The 20,495-nt window shown below is 38.5% G+C and overlaps 1 protein-coding gene across 8 annotated transcripts in view; it reads right to left on the reverse strand.

Moving 5' to 3' along the window:
* Positions 1-5,584: 5,584 nt before the first annotated feature.
* LOC125463570 (E3 ubiquitin-protein ligase rnf213-alpha-like) overlaps positions 5,585-20,495 on the reverse strand; it is a 205,762-nt gene continuing 190,851 nt past the window's right edge. For all 8 annotated transcript variants that reach the window (XM_048554962.2, XM_048554967.2, XM_048554969.2 and 5 more), the window contains 12 exons: positions 18,508-18,673; positions 18,302-18,396; positions 15,842-16,090; positions 14,442-14,574; positions 14,269-14,352; positions 12,496-12,679; positions 11,305-11,506; positions 11,083-11,160; positions 10,035-10,232; positions 8,961-9,050; positions 6,909-7,087; positions 5,585-6,321 (listed from right to left, as the gene is read on the reverse strand). In XM_048554962.2, the coding sequence (XP_048410919.2) occupies positions 6,162-6,321; positions 6,909-7,087; positions 8,961-9,050; positions 10,035-10,232; positions 11,083-11,160; positions 11,305-11,506; positions 12,496-12,679; positions 14,269-14,352; positions 14,442-14,574; positions 15,842-16,090; positions 18,302-18,396; positions 18,508-18,673 (1,818 nt within the window). In that variant the 3' untranslated portion in view covers positions 5,585-6,161. The remainder of the gene's footprint in view (positions 6,322-6,908; positions 7,088-8,960; positions 9,051-10,034; positions 10,233-11,082; positions 11,161-11,304; positions 11,507-12,495; positions 12,680-14,268; positions 14,353-14,441; positions 14,575-15,841; positions 16,091-18,301; positions 18,397-18,507; positions 18,674-20,495) is intronic.

Consider the following 20,495-nt stretch of genomic DNA (forward strand, 5'->3'; position numbering starts at 1 on the left):
TTTTACAGGGAAGTCGTTCCTATTTCTGCAATCTGAATCCGGCTGTTAACTCATCCACTTAGAATCTGTTTGCATTGAGCCAACAAATCCATTACAATATAGTAGCTTCAATCTGTTGGTAGTCATTTAGCTTTGAGTAATTTGAAGCAGAACATATGGTAAGTGTAGCATGCTTCCAGGGCTCTTCACACTGGACTTTCCTTATATTCTGTCGGGATCAGTTGTAGATATTCTCTAACCAGTTCAGAGATGTTATTATGCACCTATGGTGCATATCGGACTTGAACCCTGGCCGCTTGCTCGGAGGTAGGGCCACAAGGGCCTTCTGGATCTGCTGTACATTGAACAGAGATTGATTGACATTTACTGACAAAAAGCAAAGTTGTTTGGCATTGGTCTTGGTCAGCAATTCCAAGACATTTAGCGTTCAGGCGGCACTGAGCACACAACTCAAGAAATCAGTACTTCCTTACAGCAGTAACTAAGCACTGCACTAAGCACCTAGTGCGGACTTACAAAAGGAAACAAACCTGCCATTTGTTCCTGGAGATATTGATAGGGAACTCCAATTTACTTTCAAATTATTTTTACAACCAATGTGGCAAGAGATGAGGCTATCTTGTCCTGCATTGTAACCAGATATCCAAAAGTTAAGATACAAAGGAAGATACTTTTAATTTTGATCACAACAGAGGAACATGGAAAGAGTTAACAGGACAACCGGTGAGAGAGTACCGGATATGTGGACATGACTTCAAAAGCAGAGCCATTTAAGGTAGAAGGAAATACTTCCACAAAGGATGGCTCTCTCCTATTCAAAAAAAAAGTAGTGGATGCTAACTCTGTTTTTCATTAGAGAAGGGAATTGTGAATTTTGGAAACAAAATGGGTAAATAACATTAGGATACAGATTAATCTCATTGAATGGTCTCCTTGTGCTCCCCCTTTTGGAAATTTTCTCCTTAAACCCTTCAATTTCTAACGTATTCTTAGAACTTTAGTCATCCCTCCCTCATTAATTCCTCTACAGGATAAACTCCCAGTTATTTGCTAATTAGTTATGCTATATTAGAATAGCAGAAGCCCCACAATGTGGAAGCAGGCCGTTCAGGCCCACTGAGCCTCCAAAGGGTATCCCATCCAGACTCACCCCTCTATTTCCCATGGCTAATCAAATAGCCTGGATGGTGGGAGGAAACCTGAGCACCAGAGGAAACCTGCACAGACACAGGGAGAATGTGCAAACTCCACACACACACAGACAGACAGAGTTGCACGAGGGTGGAATAGAACCCAAGTGCCTGGTGCTGTGAGGCAGTTGTGTTAATCACTGAGCTACCATGTCAAACTTGAATAAGTTGTGGCATGAGAAGATTGTTGTGAATAGTCAAGTATTGGTAATGTTAAATTGCATGACATAAATTCAATTCGATGACTTAGAAATAAATATAGGTCACTAGAGCAAAAGCAATGGTATCAAAAGTTTGAAATATCAAGTTGTAAGGATTTAAAGTGCTATTTGCCATTGTGTGTTTATGGTGCCATCTCCTGTCCTTTAGTTTTACTGCACTGTGATAATGGGAACTGCAGATGCTGGAGAATCCAAGGTAACAGAAGTGTGGAGCTGGCTCAATATGGCAGGCCAAGCAGCATCTCAGGAGCACAAAAGCTGACGTTTCGGACTGATGTTTTTCCTACTCAAAAGGTCCTGGTAGCTTTTTAAAATTCCCTTGTGGGTCATGGGCATCATCAGCCAGCCAAAATTTTCTGCTCATCCCTAGTTACTCTTGAGAAGGTGGTGGTGAGCTGCCTTCTCGAATCACTGCAATCATTGTGTTGTAGGTAGACCCACAATGCTGTTAGGGAGGGAATTCCAGGGTGTTGACCCAACAACAGTAAAAGAACAAAACCAAAATTGTTGGAAAAGCTCAACAAGTCTGGCAGTATCTGTGAAGAAAAAATCAGAGTTAACATTTTGGGGCTGGTGCCCTTTCCTCAGAATAGTGATATTAAACAAGCTGGATATCCTAGTGGAACCAGGGCTTATTGTATCATATTTGATGGCAAGGCAACAAATACAACCTTATGAGTTCGCAGCAGAAGTAGGACTTTCAGCCTCTCAAGCCTGCTGTACCATTCAACAAAATTATGGCTGATCTGTCCCAGGCATCAACTCTTTCATGCCAGCCCCATTGTGTTTTATTGACAAGAACACCTAAATTTCTCTGTGTTTCACATTTTTGGAGAACCTCTCCATTTTCCAAGTGTCCAACTATAACCTTCTTAATGACTGATTCTAACACCTTCCCCACAACAAACATTAACCTAAGATAATAAGGTGTAGAGCTGGATGAACACAGCAGGCCAGGCAGCATCAGAGGAGCAGGAAGACTGATGTTTTGGGTCTGGACCCTTCTTCAGAAATGGGTCATTTCTAATGAAATATTAACCTGACATGCCTATAGTTTCCCATTTCTTTTCCCTCTTAAACAGAGGGATTATATTCAATACTTTGCAGTCTGATGAAGTTTTTTTGTTGAATTTAATGAATTTTGAAGACTCAACACCTTATCAGCCACCTGTTTTAAAACCCTGGGATAAAGTCCATCTGACCAGAGGATGTGGCACCCCACAGTTCCATCATTTTTATCCATACCACTTTCCTAGTGATTGTAATTTCAACATGTTCCTCTCTCTCTTCTACCTCTTCATTTACAAGTATTACTGCGAATTTTTTATATCCTCTGTAATGAAGATAGAAGCAAAATATTTGTTCTTTTCATCTGTGATTAACTCCCCATTCTCACTCTTTTGATGATCAACAATCACTTCTTGCTCTTTTCCTTTGTAAATACCTATAGAAAATAATTGTTTTACAATTTCTAGCTTGCTTAATCTCATGCTTCCCCTTAGGTATGAATGTTACTATTGAATCTGGTTTAACCACTGTTTTGTGCATTCCAGACATTACTATCTCAGTGCGTAACAATGTTCCCTAATAGTACCACTGCTTCTTTATGACAATGATCGGAAATTCAGTCTCCTGAACCTTCTACGTCTTTGTTTAATCTTCAAGTATAGCTTACCTTTTAAAATACCTTTTTTTTAAAATCCTATCCAGTACTGCCTCCATTTTTGCCAGTACATTAGCAGCACCTTCTCTGTTGAAGACAGATGCAAAGCATGTATAGCTCAACTCTGCTTACTGCATCTACAATATTACTACTTCAGTCCCTAACTGGCCTCAAATTTGTGTAGTTATCCATCTCCCCCTTTTGTACTTCTAAGGCTCCTGGTTCCCGTTTTTGTTAAAAGGTAATCTATTCTCCTGTCTTGTTTGCCTCATTTATTTCCCTTCTTCTGGCTCTTGATACTTTCATTCAGTTTGTTCTCCACTATAATATTTTGCACTTACCATAAATCCTTTTGCTACCTCATTTTATCCTCTACATTTTCAATTACATGCTTTTCCATATTGGCGGTTTTCAACTATTCTAAACCTGATCGTTTGATCACTTTTTCATCCTTTGAAATATATCCCATTTGCCTTACTCCATTCCATTTTAAGTAGATATAACATTTGTACCTTCCTTGTTGAACTGCAAACAATCTGATAAAGTTCTATTGTGTGTAGATCAAAGAATCCCCCCCCCCGCTACATTGTTTTCATCCCAGTCTGTACTAAGATAATTGAAACTGGCAAATTTCTTTCCCACTATTTGGTAAGTTGAAATCACACCTAATAAGGTAACAGTTCATCAATTATTCTTTAATTCTGACTGAATACATTCTGTCTTCAACCTGTGAACTATGCCAACCCTCACCAACACTTTAATAGCTTCTTCTATCAATACTCGCTAACAGAGTGGAATCTATCCAAAATATCATGTAGGCAGGAATATTAAGTTCTTAATGCACTCCCTCACTGAACCAGTTCTAACATGGCCATTGCATTATATAGGCAGAACCAACATGGTTTTATCAAGGAAAAATTATGGTTAATTAATTAATTGGAGTTCTTTGAAGAAGTAACTAATGCTGTAGATAAAAGGGAACCAGTGGAGGTATTGTACTTGGAGTTCCAGAGACATTTGATAAGGTGCCACATCAAAGGTCACCATGGAAAATAAAAGCTCATGATGTAAAGGGTGACATAATGGGATAGATAGAAGATTGGCTGCCTAATGAGAATCAAAAAGTAGAAATAAATGGGTCTTTTCCAGAGAGAAAGGATGATACGAGTGGTGTGCCACAGCCATTGATACTGGAGCCTCAGCTCTTTACAATTTATACAAATAACTTGGATAAACAGACTAAAGGTATGATGGCTAAATTTTCTGATGACACAAAGACTGGTAGGATAGTAAATATTGAAGGGTTATAGGTAGGTGGTGAGTGGGCAAAATCTGGCAAATGGAGTACAATGTGGGAAAGTGTGAAATTGTCCATTTTACCAAAAGAACAATGAAGGATATTATCTCAATGGTGAGAGGTTACAGGCGTGAGATGCAGGGAGATCTGGGTGTCCTAGTGCAAAAGGTTAGTATATAGGTACAGCAAGTAATCAGGAGATTGAAGGGAAATTGAATGCAACAGTAGGGAGATTATATTTCAGTTATACAGGGCATTGGTGAGACTATATCTGGAGTACTGTGTACAGTACGGGTCACCATACTTATGAAGGATGTTAAATGTGTTGAAAGCTGTTCAGAGAATGTATACTAGGTGGATTGCCTTATAAAGGAAAGACTTGTATTTTCTGGATCCTGAGGTGACTTAACCGGATGGATCTGGAAAGGATGATTCCTCGTGACAGAATCTAGAACTAGGGACCATAGTTTTAAAAAAAGGGTTGCCCATTTAAGACAGAAACGAATGAACATTTTTCTCTGAAGGTTGAGAATCATTAGAATTTCTTTTCTCAAGGGGCATGTAGAATCTTGATTTTTTTAAGGCAGAGGTTGATAGATTGTGGATTATTAAGGAGATGCAAGATTATCAGTAGAGTCGGGGTTAAAATCAGGTCTGCTATTTGATCTTATTGAATGGTGGAGACTCAAAGGACTGAGTGGGCTACTCTTGTTCCCGTTCATATCATGGCCCTAAGTGGTGAGCAGTGCATGCAGCTCACCATACTATTTGCATTCTACAGACATTCTCCTCAAAACTGTATCAGATTGCATGACATGGACTATTCTGATTCTTTTCGTTCCTGAACTGCTCTTTAGTTTACTGCTAGTTTTCTCTTCAAGTCATCTGTACATCTTATTTCTCCTCTCTAATATTTCATCGAATTGCCTACCCTATTGCGAAATTAGTTTAAGCCCTTCCTCATAAAGGGCTAATTTATGGTCATTCAAGGTTGGTGAAATTAACCACAGCAGCCTGTAACACTCGAGTTATTTAAGTTTCCATCAAACTGTATACAATGCCTCACTATATTGTTAAATTGGGAGGACAAGATAGAGACAAATATATTTGCTCTGATACTGATGATGTTAACTAGTTTTGCTGCTGCATCACTTTAAAATAATAACGGCTTGCCACTGTTAAAAAGTATGTATTTTTAAATTAACACGCTTTATTGATTTTTGTAAAAACTTACAGGCAATGCTGAAAATTAAAAGCAAACATTATGTTTTCAAAATTAACTGAAAAGTTTTCCAAAAAAAGCACTTGCAAGTCTTTATTCAAATGTGGTTTCATTTCAGAAACCAACATTCACATTTTTAAGCAGCATTTTAACATAAAGGCACCTCAATGAAGATAGAAGATTGTATGCATTTTTCATTATGGCAAGCAGAATATATTCTAACACCTATATTCATGTACTGTAAATGTATATGCAGTGCAAAAGAAAATTATAATTTCATAATGTGTTACAATGCTTAACTGACCTTGGATTAAGACACCAAGATGAGTAATGACCGACTAACTTTTAATAATATCAGTAGTTTTTGTAAACTTCAAACACCTCTTCAAAGAACTCCGAGTGCAAAACAAAGGCAGTTATATCTGTCACAGTCCTTGATAAATCATTGCTTCAGTGATAAAGGAAAAGGAATGACAAAGTAATTGTTTCTGCTATGATCTCTATTTTAAGTCAGAATTCAATAGTTATGGCTGTGTAACAAAGCTCTTGTCTAATTGGTTCTTCAAAATTATCTTGAAACTTGTAATCGCTCCCGTTTGAAATTCACAGCTGCTTTCCATGTCTCCACACTCTTTGACAATAGAATTTCATTTGGGAAAAGGTCTTCAAGTTCTGGCAAATGATCCACGTCTTTCATATCCATAAGAATTCTCAATGAATCTTTCAAACTGAAAAATAAAGATGACTTTAGATATTGGAAAATCAATCAGATTTTAACTTCTTACAAAAAGCTTCTAAAATTGTTCTGAATTAAGAAATTTGAAGCAGAGCCTCTTTTCCCATCCTTTGCTAACTGTTTTCATAGCCTTCAGTATCCCCATCATTTACCATCAATTCACCATTTCAGCAACTGAGTTGTGTAGATCATGGGCATTGCTGTGCTCCTCTTGGCAGACATTAAAATAAAATAGGGTGACTTGGCTTGATTTTACACATACTAGTTTCGCTAACAAAGTAGTTCCCAGGTGACGGGTTATGAGGATTGATTTTGGTGGACCATGATAATGAACATGATTAACTACATATTGCACTACACCAACTACACCAAAATCATACAAGGCCAGAAAGTACTCCATGAAAATCTCTTTTCCCTTGGTGAGCAAATGACAAACTGAAGGATTCAGAGTTATCATTATGTATATTCTACTAATTTAAACTCTGTATTTCTACATTTAATTTGTTTACTGAAAAATTGACATGTAAATCACTTCATGATGTCAAACTGAAGGATAACTTTTATAACAAGTTGGCATACCTCCACGATGCGTTTAAAGCTTCTGATGGTTGAACATGTTTGCATTTCAAAATCAACATTTCATGCAGCTCCAGTATAAATATATCTATGCTTGCTTGCATGAAGAAATTATGCAATCGTTTCCTTTCCTCTGCACTGAGGTCCTCTTTATATTCATTTCGAATGCCTGAGAAAGGATCCTAAAGATACACACACAAAATCAATGAAGAGCTTTAACTTTGATTGATATGTTTCTCTCTTTGATCTTTTAATGGTTTGCCTACTGCATTAAACTAGTTGTAACCCTTCAGTATAAGTATGCACCATACACTTACAGCAATCTTTTTAATCTGCACTATAAAATTAATTCAACATTTTATGCTTTACACTGTGCCTTGATGTTCCTACTAATCAAATGCCAAATTATTTCTTGATAAATTTACAGTTGCTCATCTTGACTGAAATCCTATAGTATCTCTTTGATATAAATAACATTCCTCTGCATTCCCCTGTTTTTCACAACTTATGGTGCACAGAGGGTAGTTGGCTAACCACTTCTGAGTCTCAAGCCAATGGTGATCAAAACAGACTGCTAGAAGACATGCAGCAATAGCCTGGGTTGAATACAACCTTTGTCTTATATCTATCTATCTCCTTCCCAAAGAGATGTGGATCAGCTACGCAACAGCATGCTGAAGAGTAAACCCAAACTCACTACAACTGGGATGAAGTATACCAGTGCTCTTCTGTATTTACTGAGAACTGGGTATAAGAGAGTAGTGTGCAGTAGGCAGAAAGGTCCAATCTAGTTACTGCCTGTAGTCACACCAAGAACCCTCATACATATCAACAAATAAAGATGAGTATCAACATTTTTCTATCAACAATTATTATCTTTTTAGTTTTTTTTGTCTGGAGGGCATAAACCTTTGGGGTACGTTTGCACTTTAGCTCTCCTAATACAAGGCTGTCTTTGAAATTTAAGAGGACACTAGGAATTCCACCTCCAGCCACTATCATATGGTGCTCTGAACCGAACATTGGTTGCTGCAAATAGGACAGAACACTGCTCCCAAGAACTGTGCATATCTCTTTGTGAAAAGTTTAAACCTGCATCTTTACACTGTAGCCTGGCTGAGCCTGTTAACTAAGCAGATGGAGTAGCTTTTTAGCAATTATATCTAATTGTTTAATTCACATTTTGACATTTGATTGCTAAACCAGCATTTATTTCCCATCCCTAATTACCCATAAGGCAATTAAGAAACCGCATTGATGTGGGTCTGGAGTCACATGTAGGCCAGACCAGGTGAGGATGGCAGATGCCCTTCCCTAAAGGGCATTAGTAACCAGCTGAGCTTTTCCCAATCAATGGTTTCATTGTAGATTCTTAATTCCAGACTTTAATTGAATTCAAATTTCATCATCAGCCATGGCAAGATTCAAACCCAGTTGCTCAGAACATTGCCTGGGTTTCTGGATTAATAGTTTTGCAATAATACCACTAGGCCATTGCATTTCAATGCTTACTTTTTGATAACATGGCTCAATATAAATTTTAGCTGAAAACAGACTATAAATCAAAATATCCATAGTCACGCACAATTATGTAAATTCTTCCATATATGTAATAGTGGGCGCACCTAAAAAATGCTCAAAAGCTTAATAATATCTAAGAACAGCAGTCTATTTAAAACAGCATCTTTGCCACTGAATTCAATGCATTCAATGAATAAAAGAGTGCACTGCAGGAAGCTGACAAGAACCTGAAGCATTATCGAATGTCCATTCCCTCCACCACTGTGATGATAGCAAGGATGCAGGTGTACCATAATCTTCAAACTACCCTTCAAGTCACACACCACCCAAATCCAGACATATATTACCAATTATTTCACTCTCATTGTGTCAAATGTTGGCATTTCCTATGGACTCATTAACATGTAGTATTTCAGGGAGGAGCCCCAGCCTCACCTTTTCTGGGGATCAAGGGAAGGGACCTAAACCTCGGCTGCACGATCTATAGCCCATGAAAAATAAATGGATTCTTGCAGCTAAAATTCAAATCCTTACCTGCTTCAGACGGAGGAAGCATTCTGATTTCCTTGCAGAAAGGAGTTGCCAAAGTGCTTGGATGTGTTTCAAGTTGCACCTTCTCAATGCCTTGAGTAAAAATAATGTATTTAACATGTATTAAAAATGTTTGTACTTCTTGTTCTCACAGATTCAAACAGCCATATACAATGTCCCATCATTTCTATTATGAATGGGAAACAAAGCTAATATGGGCAAAAGACTTCTTAAAAAAAATCGCAGAAAGAAGTAAAATTTATAGAAGTAATACTTGATACTGAAATCTTAAGATAATCCAGATCAATCCCCTAGCATGGAGGATATTTTTTCCAAATAAGATGACTTTGAATGATGAATCTAGGTAAAATTCAGTAGAGACTATCACTTAAGTCTAAATAGAATTAGATTTTAACAACTAGAATTTATACAGTACTTTACTGCTTGTCTCTAAAAGAGGGTTATACAAATACGATGAGTGAATTTGAAGTGGAGTTATCATTGAGATTTGGGGAAATTCAGCAGGCAACTTGCAGCGAGGTTACACAACAGAAATTGGACAAATGACCAATTTTTGTTCCTAACACGGACTGAGCACATCAATCTTAGCTAGGATACCAGGCGAACTCCCTGCTCTTCTTCAATTCATGACATGGGATGTCAATATCTGAATAAACAGGAGATGTAATTTTACTCGCATCTGCAGGATTTTGCCTATATAGGTCTTGACATAATGTTGAACTCTTACCTCCAGTAGCACAGTGCTCCCTCAAAATTGTGCTTAACTATTTGCCCAAAAGATATCGTCATGTTCTAGAGTGGCTCTGATTTAGAGGGCTATCAACTGAGTCATGTTGACATTGAATATCAAAATTTGTCAGCATGAATATTACAGTAGTGTATTTTATTCATCAATGTCAGTTCTGGATAAGCAAGTAGAAACCAATTTATATTTATACAGTACAAAATAGAAATAATTTGTAAACCATTCAAGGGAAGAAAAAGGACACAGTCTGTCAGATTAAAACAATATAAATCCAGAGTATCTTATTATGCATTCAGGATAAATGTTCTTACTTCCAGTATATGTGGTGCAGTTTGATCTTCCATTTGTAATACCTCCTTCAAGTAAACCACAAGCTGTAGATTAGGATCCCCCCCTGACATGGCCAGAAATCCTAAAGTAACTTCCACAGCAGCGAATGCTTCACACACATCACTATATGATTGTAGTTCGCCACTTATTGCATTAATAATTGAGTTTGGCAGTAACTCCTAAAAGGAAAAACATTGTTGGATATGATTTGGGATGCAAGAAACTAGATGAAGAAAATACTGCAAATTGGTAACATTACAAGATATTTTATGTTGGAGGGAAACACAGAGTTCAAGTCTATTAGCAGTCTATGTTATTCATATTCTCACCAATATATTATTCTGGTGCATCAGTGAGATCTCTTTAGCAGGCCATCAAACTTTGAGAATTTCATATCCAGCTGCAGTTTTCAAGATTATGGAAAATGTTAGGAAGATTCACTCTAAACTAGCAGTGTTTCAATGATTTTTCTACTCTAATGTGTTCGTTTTAAAAGAAATTAATTAAGGCTATTGATAAAATACTCACCGTCTGCTAAACTAGAAAAGTTCTTGGATGCAAAACAAACAAAAACAATACCTGAAGAACTAAGGCAGTATGAAGCAACAGCAATTCAAAACAAACCTTGAAAACCATTTCTATAATGTTAAAAGATATATTTCAGGAGGCTATTCTATTTGGATTGGACTGAAAGAGAAGGACAACTATCTGCGAGATGGAGATCTCCCATGGAACAACCTTTTGTTTCTTCATTTGTTTCAATACCACCCATTTCTGCCATGCACCATCATTCCTTTTGACATGTAATTGTTTTTGCCTTCCACTGTAAGACAAACCTTCCCTTCTGTTCCCTTCAGGCCTAGTGCTAAATCATTAACTACTCTGAATTTTAATGAAAAGTTGTTGGCTTGAAACTTCACCTCCATTTCTCCCACCCCAAGTATTGGCCTGCCGAGTATTCCCAGCATTTTCTGTTTTTCTTATTCTCCGAGACCTTTAAGCCCACTTGAACCATAAAAAAGCAAGTACCTGAGGCAGTTTGTTCTTCACATCTTTGAAGATATTTTCATAATTTTTTTCTTGTCTGTAAATCAGTGTTGGAATTCCCTGAAAAATGATGGAAGAAATACGATGTCTTTATAGAGTATTGTGCTAATATAATTCACAAGGTCTATTATTAGGTAGGGTACACTCAGTTGGTGAATGACTTATTATACAGAGTTTTTTTTAATTACTGTGATTTTGACTTACTGTTAAGTTTATAAGTGGTTTTCCTTTCAAGAATCTATAAGTAAGCTGCTGTTCAATTCTCTTCAAGTCATACTCAAACATGGTTTCCCCTCCTTTTTCCATTGTGTATTGGCAGTTGGATGAAATGAGAGGAATCAGATCTCTCCCGATCTCATATTTAATTACGTGCAAGTCAGCAACATCCGACGGATTGATTGAATACCTGTAAATTCCAAGAAGAAAAAAGTTTATTAAGATGAACACAAGACTGAATACAATAATTTATATGTATGATTGATTGATGGGGGTTACAGTGATAGAAGGAAATCCTTCCTGGCTACATGCTTTTACACATGTTACACACTTGTGAACAAGTGAGGGCACAACGGAATTTTATTCCATGAAATAGACTTTTACATTCTGTTTACTTTCCAATGCTGTGATTTTCTAATGGTGCTGTCATTCATTTGCTAATTGGAAGGTCTTTTTTCTTTTCTACATCTGAGGTCACAAAAACAAAGAAACTAAATAAACCTACAGCACAGGAACAGGCCCTTCAGCCCTCCAAGCCTGCACCGATCAAGATCCTCTGTCTACCTGTTATCTATTTTCTAACGGTCTGTGTCCATTTGCTCCCTGCTCATCCATGTACCTGTCCAAATATATCTTAAAAGACGCTAACATGTCTGCATCTACCACAGAGTTTTACAGTCCAGTCCCTGCCAATCATCAAGCACTGATTTACTCCCATCCTCTTTTCCACCAATTAACCCATACCTTTGTGTGCTATGGTGCTTCAAGTGGTCACCAAATACTCCTGAAAGTATTCAGCATCAAGTATTTTTTATGCTTATTGGAAAATGACAAATGACAACATTTGATTCAATGTTGATGTTTTGCAAATTTTGGGGCATGGGGAAAATCCTTGTGATTTTTACATTACAACTACTATTCAAGCTTAAACTGTCAAGAGTTCACCCCAACTTCCAAACTCCTATATTTCTATTTTTAAAATAAAAATTCCTCGGGTTTGGGGGTTTTTGGCATTCAGTAGTATTTTACTTCAAGCAAGAAAAATAAAAATTTGAAACGATGAAAACAAAATGACGAAAACACATCCATTTACTTCAACAGGGAAGTTCCTATTATTAGGCCATTAATATAGACAGTTAAGAGTTTTAAAGCATCAATATACATGCAAAAAAGTCTCACATTGTAGATTTGCTAGTGTACTTCTCCACTATATAAACAAATTTATTATGAAGAGCTATAAGGTAGCTAATTAATGCTGTAGAGCACAAGCCAAGATTCTGTCGACGGGGGAGCAGGACTTCGAGTCTGCAGTTTTTCATGTCCAAATCAAAAGAACAGTACTCCTCAGGAATCTTAATTTCACCTGTAAGAGAGTTTGAGATTTGCAAATAAAAAGTCCATTATCTTTAATATCAACAATGTTGAAATAGTAATGATATGTTATTCAAGGAATACGCTCACGGCCCGAAGGCTGAAATCCTTTAAAATGCTTTTACTATTTTTATTCTGAGATCATTCACCTCTGGAAGAAATGTACAGATTTTAATTGGTACTCGCATTAGCTGAGATCTGTTGTAAACCACACATAAAACGTATTAAGTTGCAACAGATTAGTGTCAGTTATGGTGCAGGTTGACAGCATTCAGCCTAATATTCCAGTGCCCTTAAGGGACTGTTTCCCGGTCTGAGGCATCACTTGCCAATGGGATTTTAAACTGAGCCTCATTAACTGTCTCAGATGTATTTAAAAGATCCCAAAGCACTACTCGGAAGAAGCTCAGGTCACCAAGATGACTTGGTAACCTTGCCAATATTTTTCCCTCAGCCAACACTTCCAAACTACGTTGGTTGTTATAATATTAGTATTGTTGGGACTTTGCTGTGAGCAAATAGGTTAAGCAAACTCTTTATTTCAGTCACTTATCATTAAAATGAATGCCACAGACTCAAATTGACTACAATGCAACAGTCACTACAAAAAAATACTATGATGGCTGCAATGCTTTGTGGAATGTTCTTGGTCAGTGACAGGACTTTGTTTGTTAGGTATTGCCTTTCTGTTAAATGTTCCAATTTAGGATTTTTGCAGCAAACCTATCGGCTCCAAACATTTAAACAGACAAACTGACAAGTTTCAGTAATGCAAACAAGGCTGAAATGTACAGACCAGGTGTTCGAATTACAGGGGCTCAGAGACAACCCTGTTATAGGAAAGATGTTGTGAAACTTGAAAGGGTTCAGAAAAGATTTACAATGATGTTTCCAGCATTAGAAGGTTTGAGCGGGAGAGGCTGAGGCTATTTTCCCTGGAGGTTGGAGGCTCAGGGCTGATCTTATGGAGGTTTATAAAATCATGAGAGGCATGGATAGGATGAATAGTCAAGGAATTTCCCGGGGTAGGGGAGTCCAAAACTAGACAGCATAGGTTTAAGGTGAGAAGGGAATCATTTAAAAGGGACCGAAGGGGCAACTTTTTCACACAGAGGGTGATGCCTGCATGGAATGAGCTACCAGAGAAAGTGGTGGAGGCTGGTACAATTACAACATTTAAAAGGCATCTGTGTGGGTACATGAACAGGAGAGGTTTAGAAGGAAATGGGCCAAATACAGGCAAATGGAACTATATTACATAGGATATCTGGTTGGTATTGTTGAATTGATCCAAAGGGTCTGTTTCCATGTTGTACATCTCCATGACTCTATAAATGATTTAGAGGTCATTTTTGGATACTTTTTTCTCCCTGGAATATTTAATTTATATGCCTAGTTTCATCGGAATTAGATCCTGCTTTTCGCATCCCAATACATCACAACTAAACTGTGACGATAGAAATGCGACATTCTTGCTATAAGATTACCTTTTATCAAACAAGTTTGTGGATTACTTTTTTTTGGCTAACTAAATGCTCATTTTGTAGTTAATTCAATTGTTACAACATTGGTAAGACTCACCATTAGTAGCAAGGAATGTTCGTAGTTGATTCCACACATAAATGAAACATGAGATTTGAGATGAAAATGTATGCTTTAAAGATTCTGAAAAACACAATGCATATTTTGGAATAACAACAGATACTTTGTTCAGAAAGGACTCAAGTCTGCATTGCTTTGTGAAAAAGAATTACCTGGACTAATGTTCTGAAGAAACTCATGAACAGATTCTGTAGGTACTTCAGTTGCGTTCTGGAATCGTCTGACCAAGTTATACTGGAATGTCAGTAATTCTGGCAGGTACTTCACCAATCTTAACTGAGCTTCCTGCACATTAGGAGATTGTTAACACGTTACAGAAATGCCACAGAACGTACAATACAACTAGCAGCAGCAAGTGACAGTTCACTAATTTGTGCTTAAGAAACATTTATCCTGTTAATACAGACATGAACAGAGAAAACAAGAAGTTGTACATGTTGATACATACCATATTAGAAAATGTTGCAAACAACAGAACCTTTATCTCAAATCCTTGCTCTGTTACTTTCAGATGCCTGATCCACTGCCTTCTCTTTCAGCTCTTGTTCTCCTCCTTCCATAAACTCCCAATCTGTCTATACTTTGCCACTTCAACCCATTTCCACATAAATTCCAATTCATTCATTTCTTCAGCCCTCACCTCTCTGGTTCCTCACTCATTTGTCCCTTACACTTACTCACTCCAATGTCATTCTTGATGTTTTCTTCCTGCCCCTCCATCCCATTGCTGATAATACTACTTCAAGCAGCCTTATTCTCTCTTCGTATGTTTCTCAATCCACAAAAAAAATCTACTCAAAGTAGGGCCTATTTTTCCCAATTACATTTTTCAAGCTTGCTGTTTCCAGGAACTATTTATGAATAACATTTCGACCGTGCATAAAGTTCTGCAGTCAACTCAACATTTTGGGTGAATTGAATCATCTAACCATTCAAAAAATGCACCCACTACAATAAAAAATTCATCCGTAAAACTATAGGCAACGATAGTCATTGTTGATACATATGCTACATCACAGACTTCAGATACACTTTATTCTGGTGTTTTATGCCTTAAAATGGATGCCTTGTGATAATTTAAGACATGGTATTTTGTGCTCCATACAGCTGTACAGCATGGAAACAGGCCCTTTGGTCCAACTTGTCCATGCTGGCCAGATATCCTAAATAAATCTAGTCCCATTTATCAGCATTTGGTCCTTATCCCTCTAAACACTTTTTATTCCTGTACCCATCCAAATACCTTTTAAACTTCCTTTGGCAGCTCATTCCATACAAGCACCACGCTCTGTCTGAAAAAGTTTCCCCTCTCACCTTAAACCTGTGCCCGCTAGTTATGGATTTTCCAAGGAATAATGCTTGTCCAAGAGACTGATACAGGGCTCAAAGCAACTTTAAAACTTATTGGATGTCTGAGATTAGTGCATCCTCTGTCAAAATGTATCAGTGTATTTTTTGTGGCCACAATGTTGAAAATTCTTGCCACTGGAACTTTAAACTAGGCCATCTTTCAATTGATAAGAATAAAATAGCTTTGCTTTGTGTCAAATACCTTTTGTAGAAACCTCCAAAGGATGGGTACAGCATCTTTCCCATCCTTATGTTCCACTATGTGTCTTAAGTGTTCAATGGAGATTCTTTTCCGGCAGCTCCATATAGTAGAAGTGTGCAGTGCTTGCCCTTCAGGTAGTTTAAGAAATGTTCGAGGGTCACTGTACACAATTTTGACAATAGGATTTGAACTTATTCTTTTATCCTGACTTATTTGGTTGTTGATGTCTGCAAGATTTCTGTCCAGGTTCTGTTAAAATAAAGTTCCACAAATTAAATGACAACAAATATTAATTGGCTTTTCACACCTATCTACATACCATTTTAGTAATTTGGTTTTAAAATAGAACAGCAAGAAGACAAAACAGGATAAAAACATAGTGCATTTACAAAGTATCTTTCACTCTTTAGGTCAATTAATTACATTCAAGTAGTGAAGGCAGCCTTCCATCTGTTCCAGTACAGCTACAACACTGGCACCTATCCAATAACGTAAAAACTGCCCAGGTGTGTCCTGCATTCAAAATGCAAGACAAATCCAACTCATCCAATTACTGCCAAATCAGTCTGCTATCGTTCATCATTCACATGATAGAAAGTAGCATCAGACAGCACTTGCTTACCAATAATCTGCTTTCCAACACACACTGTTCCACCAGGCGCACTCAGCTCTTGGCCTCATTACAGCTTTGATTCAAATGTGGACAAAAGAGCTGAGTTCCTCAGGTGAGACAAAAATATATACCTTTGACTTCAAGCTGTATTCGACAGTGTGGCATCAAGAAACACTAACACAACTACAGTCAAGGGGAATCAGGAGTAAAATTCTCCACTGGCTCAGTCATACGTAGCACCAAGGGAGATGATGGTGGTTGCTGGAGATCAGCCATCTCAGGGGGGTGTCCTAGCGTCAAACATCTTCAGATGCCTCAGCAATGGCTTTCCCTCTTTTGTAAGGTCAGGAGTGGATATTTGCTGACGATTGCATCATTCATGGCTCCTCAGAAATTGTATAAAAGCAGCAAAATTTGAACAGGTTTGGGCTGAGATGTAGCAAGTAACAGGCAATGACCATATCCAATAAAAGAGAATCTAACTATTGTCCCTTTACATTCAATGGCATTATCCGTGAATCCCCAACCATCAACATCATGGGGCTACCACTGACTAGAAACCAAGCTGAACTAGCTATGTAAATACTATAGCTACAACAGTAGGTCAGAGGCTAGTAATCCTGCAGCGAGTAATTTACCTACAGATTTCTCAAAGTCCTGTCAATCATCTACAGAGTACAAATCAGCAGTGTGATGGAATACTCTCCACTTGCATGGGATGACTGCAGCTCCAACACCACTCAGGAAACTTGACATTACCCAGGACAAAACAGCTTGTTTGACTGAAATAACATGCTCAAACATACACTCCCTCTATCACCAATACATTATAGCAGCAATATGTACCATCTACAAGATGCACTGCAGAAGTTCATCAAAGATCCTGAGGCAACACCTTCCAAACTCACCCACTACCAAGTAGAAGGACAGGGCAGCACTTATATGGGAACACCACCACTGCAATGTCCGCTCCAAGCCATTCAATTCTGATTTGGAAATATATTGATATTCCTTCAGTGTCACTAGGACAAAATCCCGGAACTCCCTCCCCAACAGCATTGTGGGTCTAACTACAGCAGACTGACTGAAGCCGCTGAAGAAGGCAGCTCAATACCACCTTCTCAACAGCAACTAGGGACAGGCAACAAATGCTGGCCCACCCAACAATGCCCATGTCCCAGTGAATTAAAAAACGCGGTGCATGGGAAACCAGTATTGGAAACTGGCAATCTGCAGCATCTGCATCAACTTTTCAGACTCTGCTAGAGGCAGGGTGCAGAGCTCCAAGACACTTGTGATGCAAAAATTGTGACCCTTTACAAGAACAAGGATTGCAATCAGCAAGGCATCTCTTTGCTGAGCACTCCCAAGCTGGGAGACATATTTGCCTATTTTGCCCTGTCAGACTGTAGATCTTGGCTCAACACAGGCCTTCAGAATCCCAGTCTCTTGAGGTGTTAAAGAGTAAAATGGACCAGTCATGTAACCAACCTAAAAATAGATCAGTACCTGGCATACGTCCATTACATTCCAGATGGCACACTTTAAGGTGAAAGCTTCTAATATTGATTTATATCTTTGGAGAAAGAACGGCAACTATATGCCGAACTCTTTTGATCTGAAACCACATGATCACAAGCTACATTACTGGCCTCAAAAGTTTAATTGGATTTAACTTTTTAGGTCACGCAGGAATATTTCAGTGGTAGCTTTAAATGGCCAGTTAAATACTGTTTTCTACTACATTTGTCATAATATATAATACATTTGTATTATTAATTTATCTGAAGCAGTTTTTAAGTTATTTAAACAATATTTTAATACGCAGAAACACAAAAGAAAAATACCTTCAGTGTAGGAGTTACCACATGTTGCAAAATCAGTTTCTCCCAATTATTTCTTTGCTGTTTACTGGAGAGTCTTTCATATTGAGGAGAAGACACTAAAATAGAGGTATGAGATGCAGTATTTCAATGAACAAATTGGCCAGTATTTCTTTTAACTATTTACTTAATTCAATTTGCTGCTTTTATAAAAAAAGGGAACTACTTACACCCCTTCAGCTGAATGAGATGGCTGAGAATGATATGAACGACGATGGCAATTTCATCTGCACTCTTTCCTAGTGATCTTATCAGTTGTTCCATGTCTTTTTCAAAATGACACCAAAGAAAAGCTGCTGGATTTGGCACCTCTGCTTTTATAATGAATGTTATTGACTGTAGAAAAACATACCAAATATTATCCAGTCTTGTTGATTTATTAAAAATTAACTTACTATAAGCAGGTAATCTTGTAATTGAAACCTGTATTCATTTTCAGGGTGTGCAAAGTTCACTTCATGTTTGTGCATGAGCTGATATTGTGCCATAAAGTAGAAAAATCGTAGTATGACATGATTGCAGTCTCTGAGCTATCAAGAAACAAGTCTTATCTAAAATGATGAGATAATCCTGAGCACTATACACAGAGGGAAGAGCCTAGGCTGTGACCAGATATGGACTCTAGAATCAGGATTTATTGCTGCGGTGTGAGTAGTTCAGGATCATCAAACTAGCTCTACTTAGTCTATTGTTCACATATTTTTCTCTTTATTTCTCATTTTTCCTCCTTTTAGTCTATGTAATCTATATCCTTTTCTTAAAATAACAGGTCCTAATGCCATTTTATATAATTATATGCAATGAAACATGCAGTACAAGTTTACATCCTAATGTGAAAAGCTGAATCACCAAAGTTCAGAACAAACTTTTGAAGCCTTGTTTTTGAGCAAACACCAATTTGAACGGACGACAAATATAATTCAATTCCTTTGCTGACCACACTGACATTACAAGAAAGGGATTTGTAGCTTGCATATTCTGATGACAAACTAGGAGCCCTGGCAGCTATACTGACAAAATCTTAGTTAGTTATAAAATTGGAGTACGATTGTACAAGAAAATTCAGGATCCCCAGGCAGATGACTAATATGCAGATATTTGCTTAAAACAGGGCAGAAACTTGAACCACACCCTTTAATATTTAATCCATTCCCAAGACTGCAAAACCAAATGGAATCGTAGAATCCCTACCATGCAGAAAAGTGGCCTTTGATGCATTGATAATAAAATGTGAGGCTGGATGAACACAGCAGGCCAAGCAGCATCTCAGGAGCACAAAAGCTGACGTTTCGGGCCTGGACCCTTCATCAGAGAGGGGGATGGGGAGAGGGAACTGGAATAAATAGGGAGAGAGGGGGAGGCGGACCGAAGATGGAGAGTAAAGAAGATAGGTGGAGAGAGTATAGGTGGGGAGGTAGGGAGGGGATAGGTCAGTCCAGGAAAGACGGACAGGTCAAGGAGGTGGGATGAGGTTAGTAGGTAGATGGGGGTGCGGCTTGGGGTGGGAGGAAGGGATGGGTGAGAGGAAGAACCGGTTAGGGAGGCAGAGACAGGTTGGACTGGTTTTGGGATGCAGTGGGTGGGGGGGAAGAGCTGGGCTGGTTGTGTGGTGCAGTGGGGGGAGGGGACGAACTGGGCTGGTTTAGGGATGCAGTAGGGGAAGGGGAGATTTTGAAACTGGTGAAGTCCACATTGATACCATTAGGCTGCAGGGTTCCCAGGCGGAATATGAGTTGCTGTTCCTGCAACCTTCGGGTGGCATCATTGTGGCACTGCAGGAGGACCATGATGGACATGTCATCGAGAGAATGGGAGGGGGAGTGGAAATGGTTTGTGACTGGGAGGTGCAGTTGTTTGTTGCGAACTGAGCGGAGGTGTTCTGCAAAGCGGTCTCCAAGCCTCCGCTTGGTTTCCCCAATGTAGAGGAAGCCGCACCGGGTACAGTGGATGCAGTATACCACATTGGCAGATGTGCAGGTGAACCTCTGCTTAATGTGGAATGTCATCTTGGGGCCTGGGATAGGGGTGAGGGAGGAGGTGTGGGGGCAAGTGTAGCATTTCCTGCGGTTGCAGGGGAAGGTGCCGGGTGTGGTGGGGTTGGAGGGCAGTGTGGAGCGAACAAGGGAGTCACGGAGAGAGTGGTCTCTCCGGAAAGCAG

This window comes from Stegostoma tigrinum, chromosome 22 (assembly GCF_030684315.1).
Source record: "Stegostoma tigrinum isolate sSteTig4 chromosome 22, sSteTig4.hap1, whole genome shotgun sequence".
Lineage (NCBI taxonomy): Eukaryota > Metazoa > Chordata > Chondrichthyes > Orectolobiformes > Stegostomatidae > Stegostoma > Stegostoma tigrinum.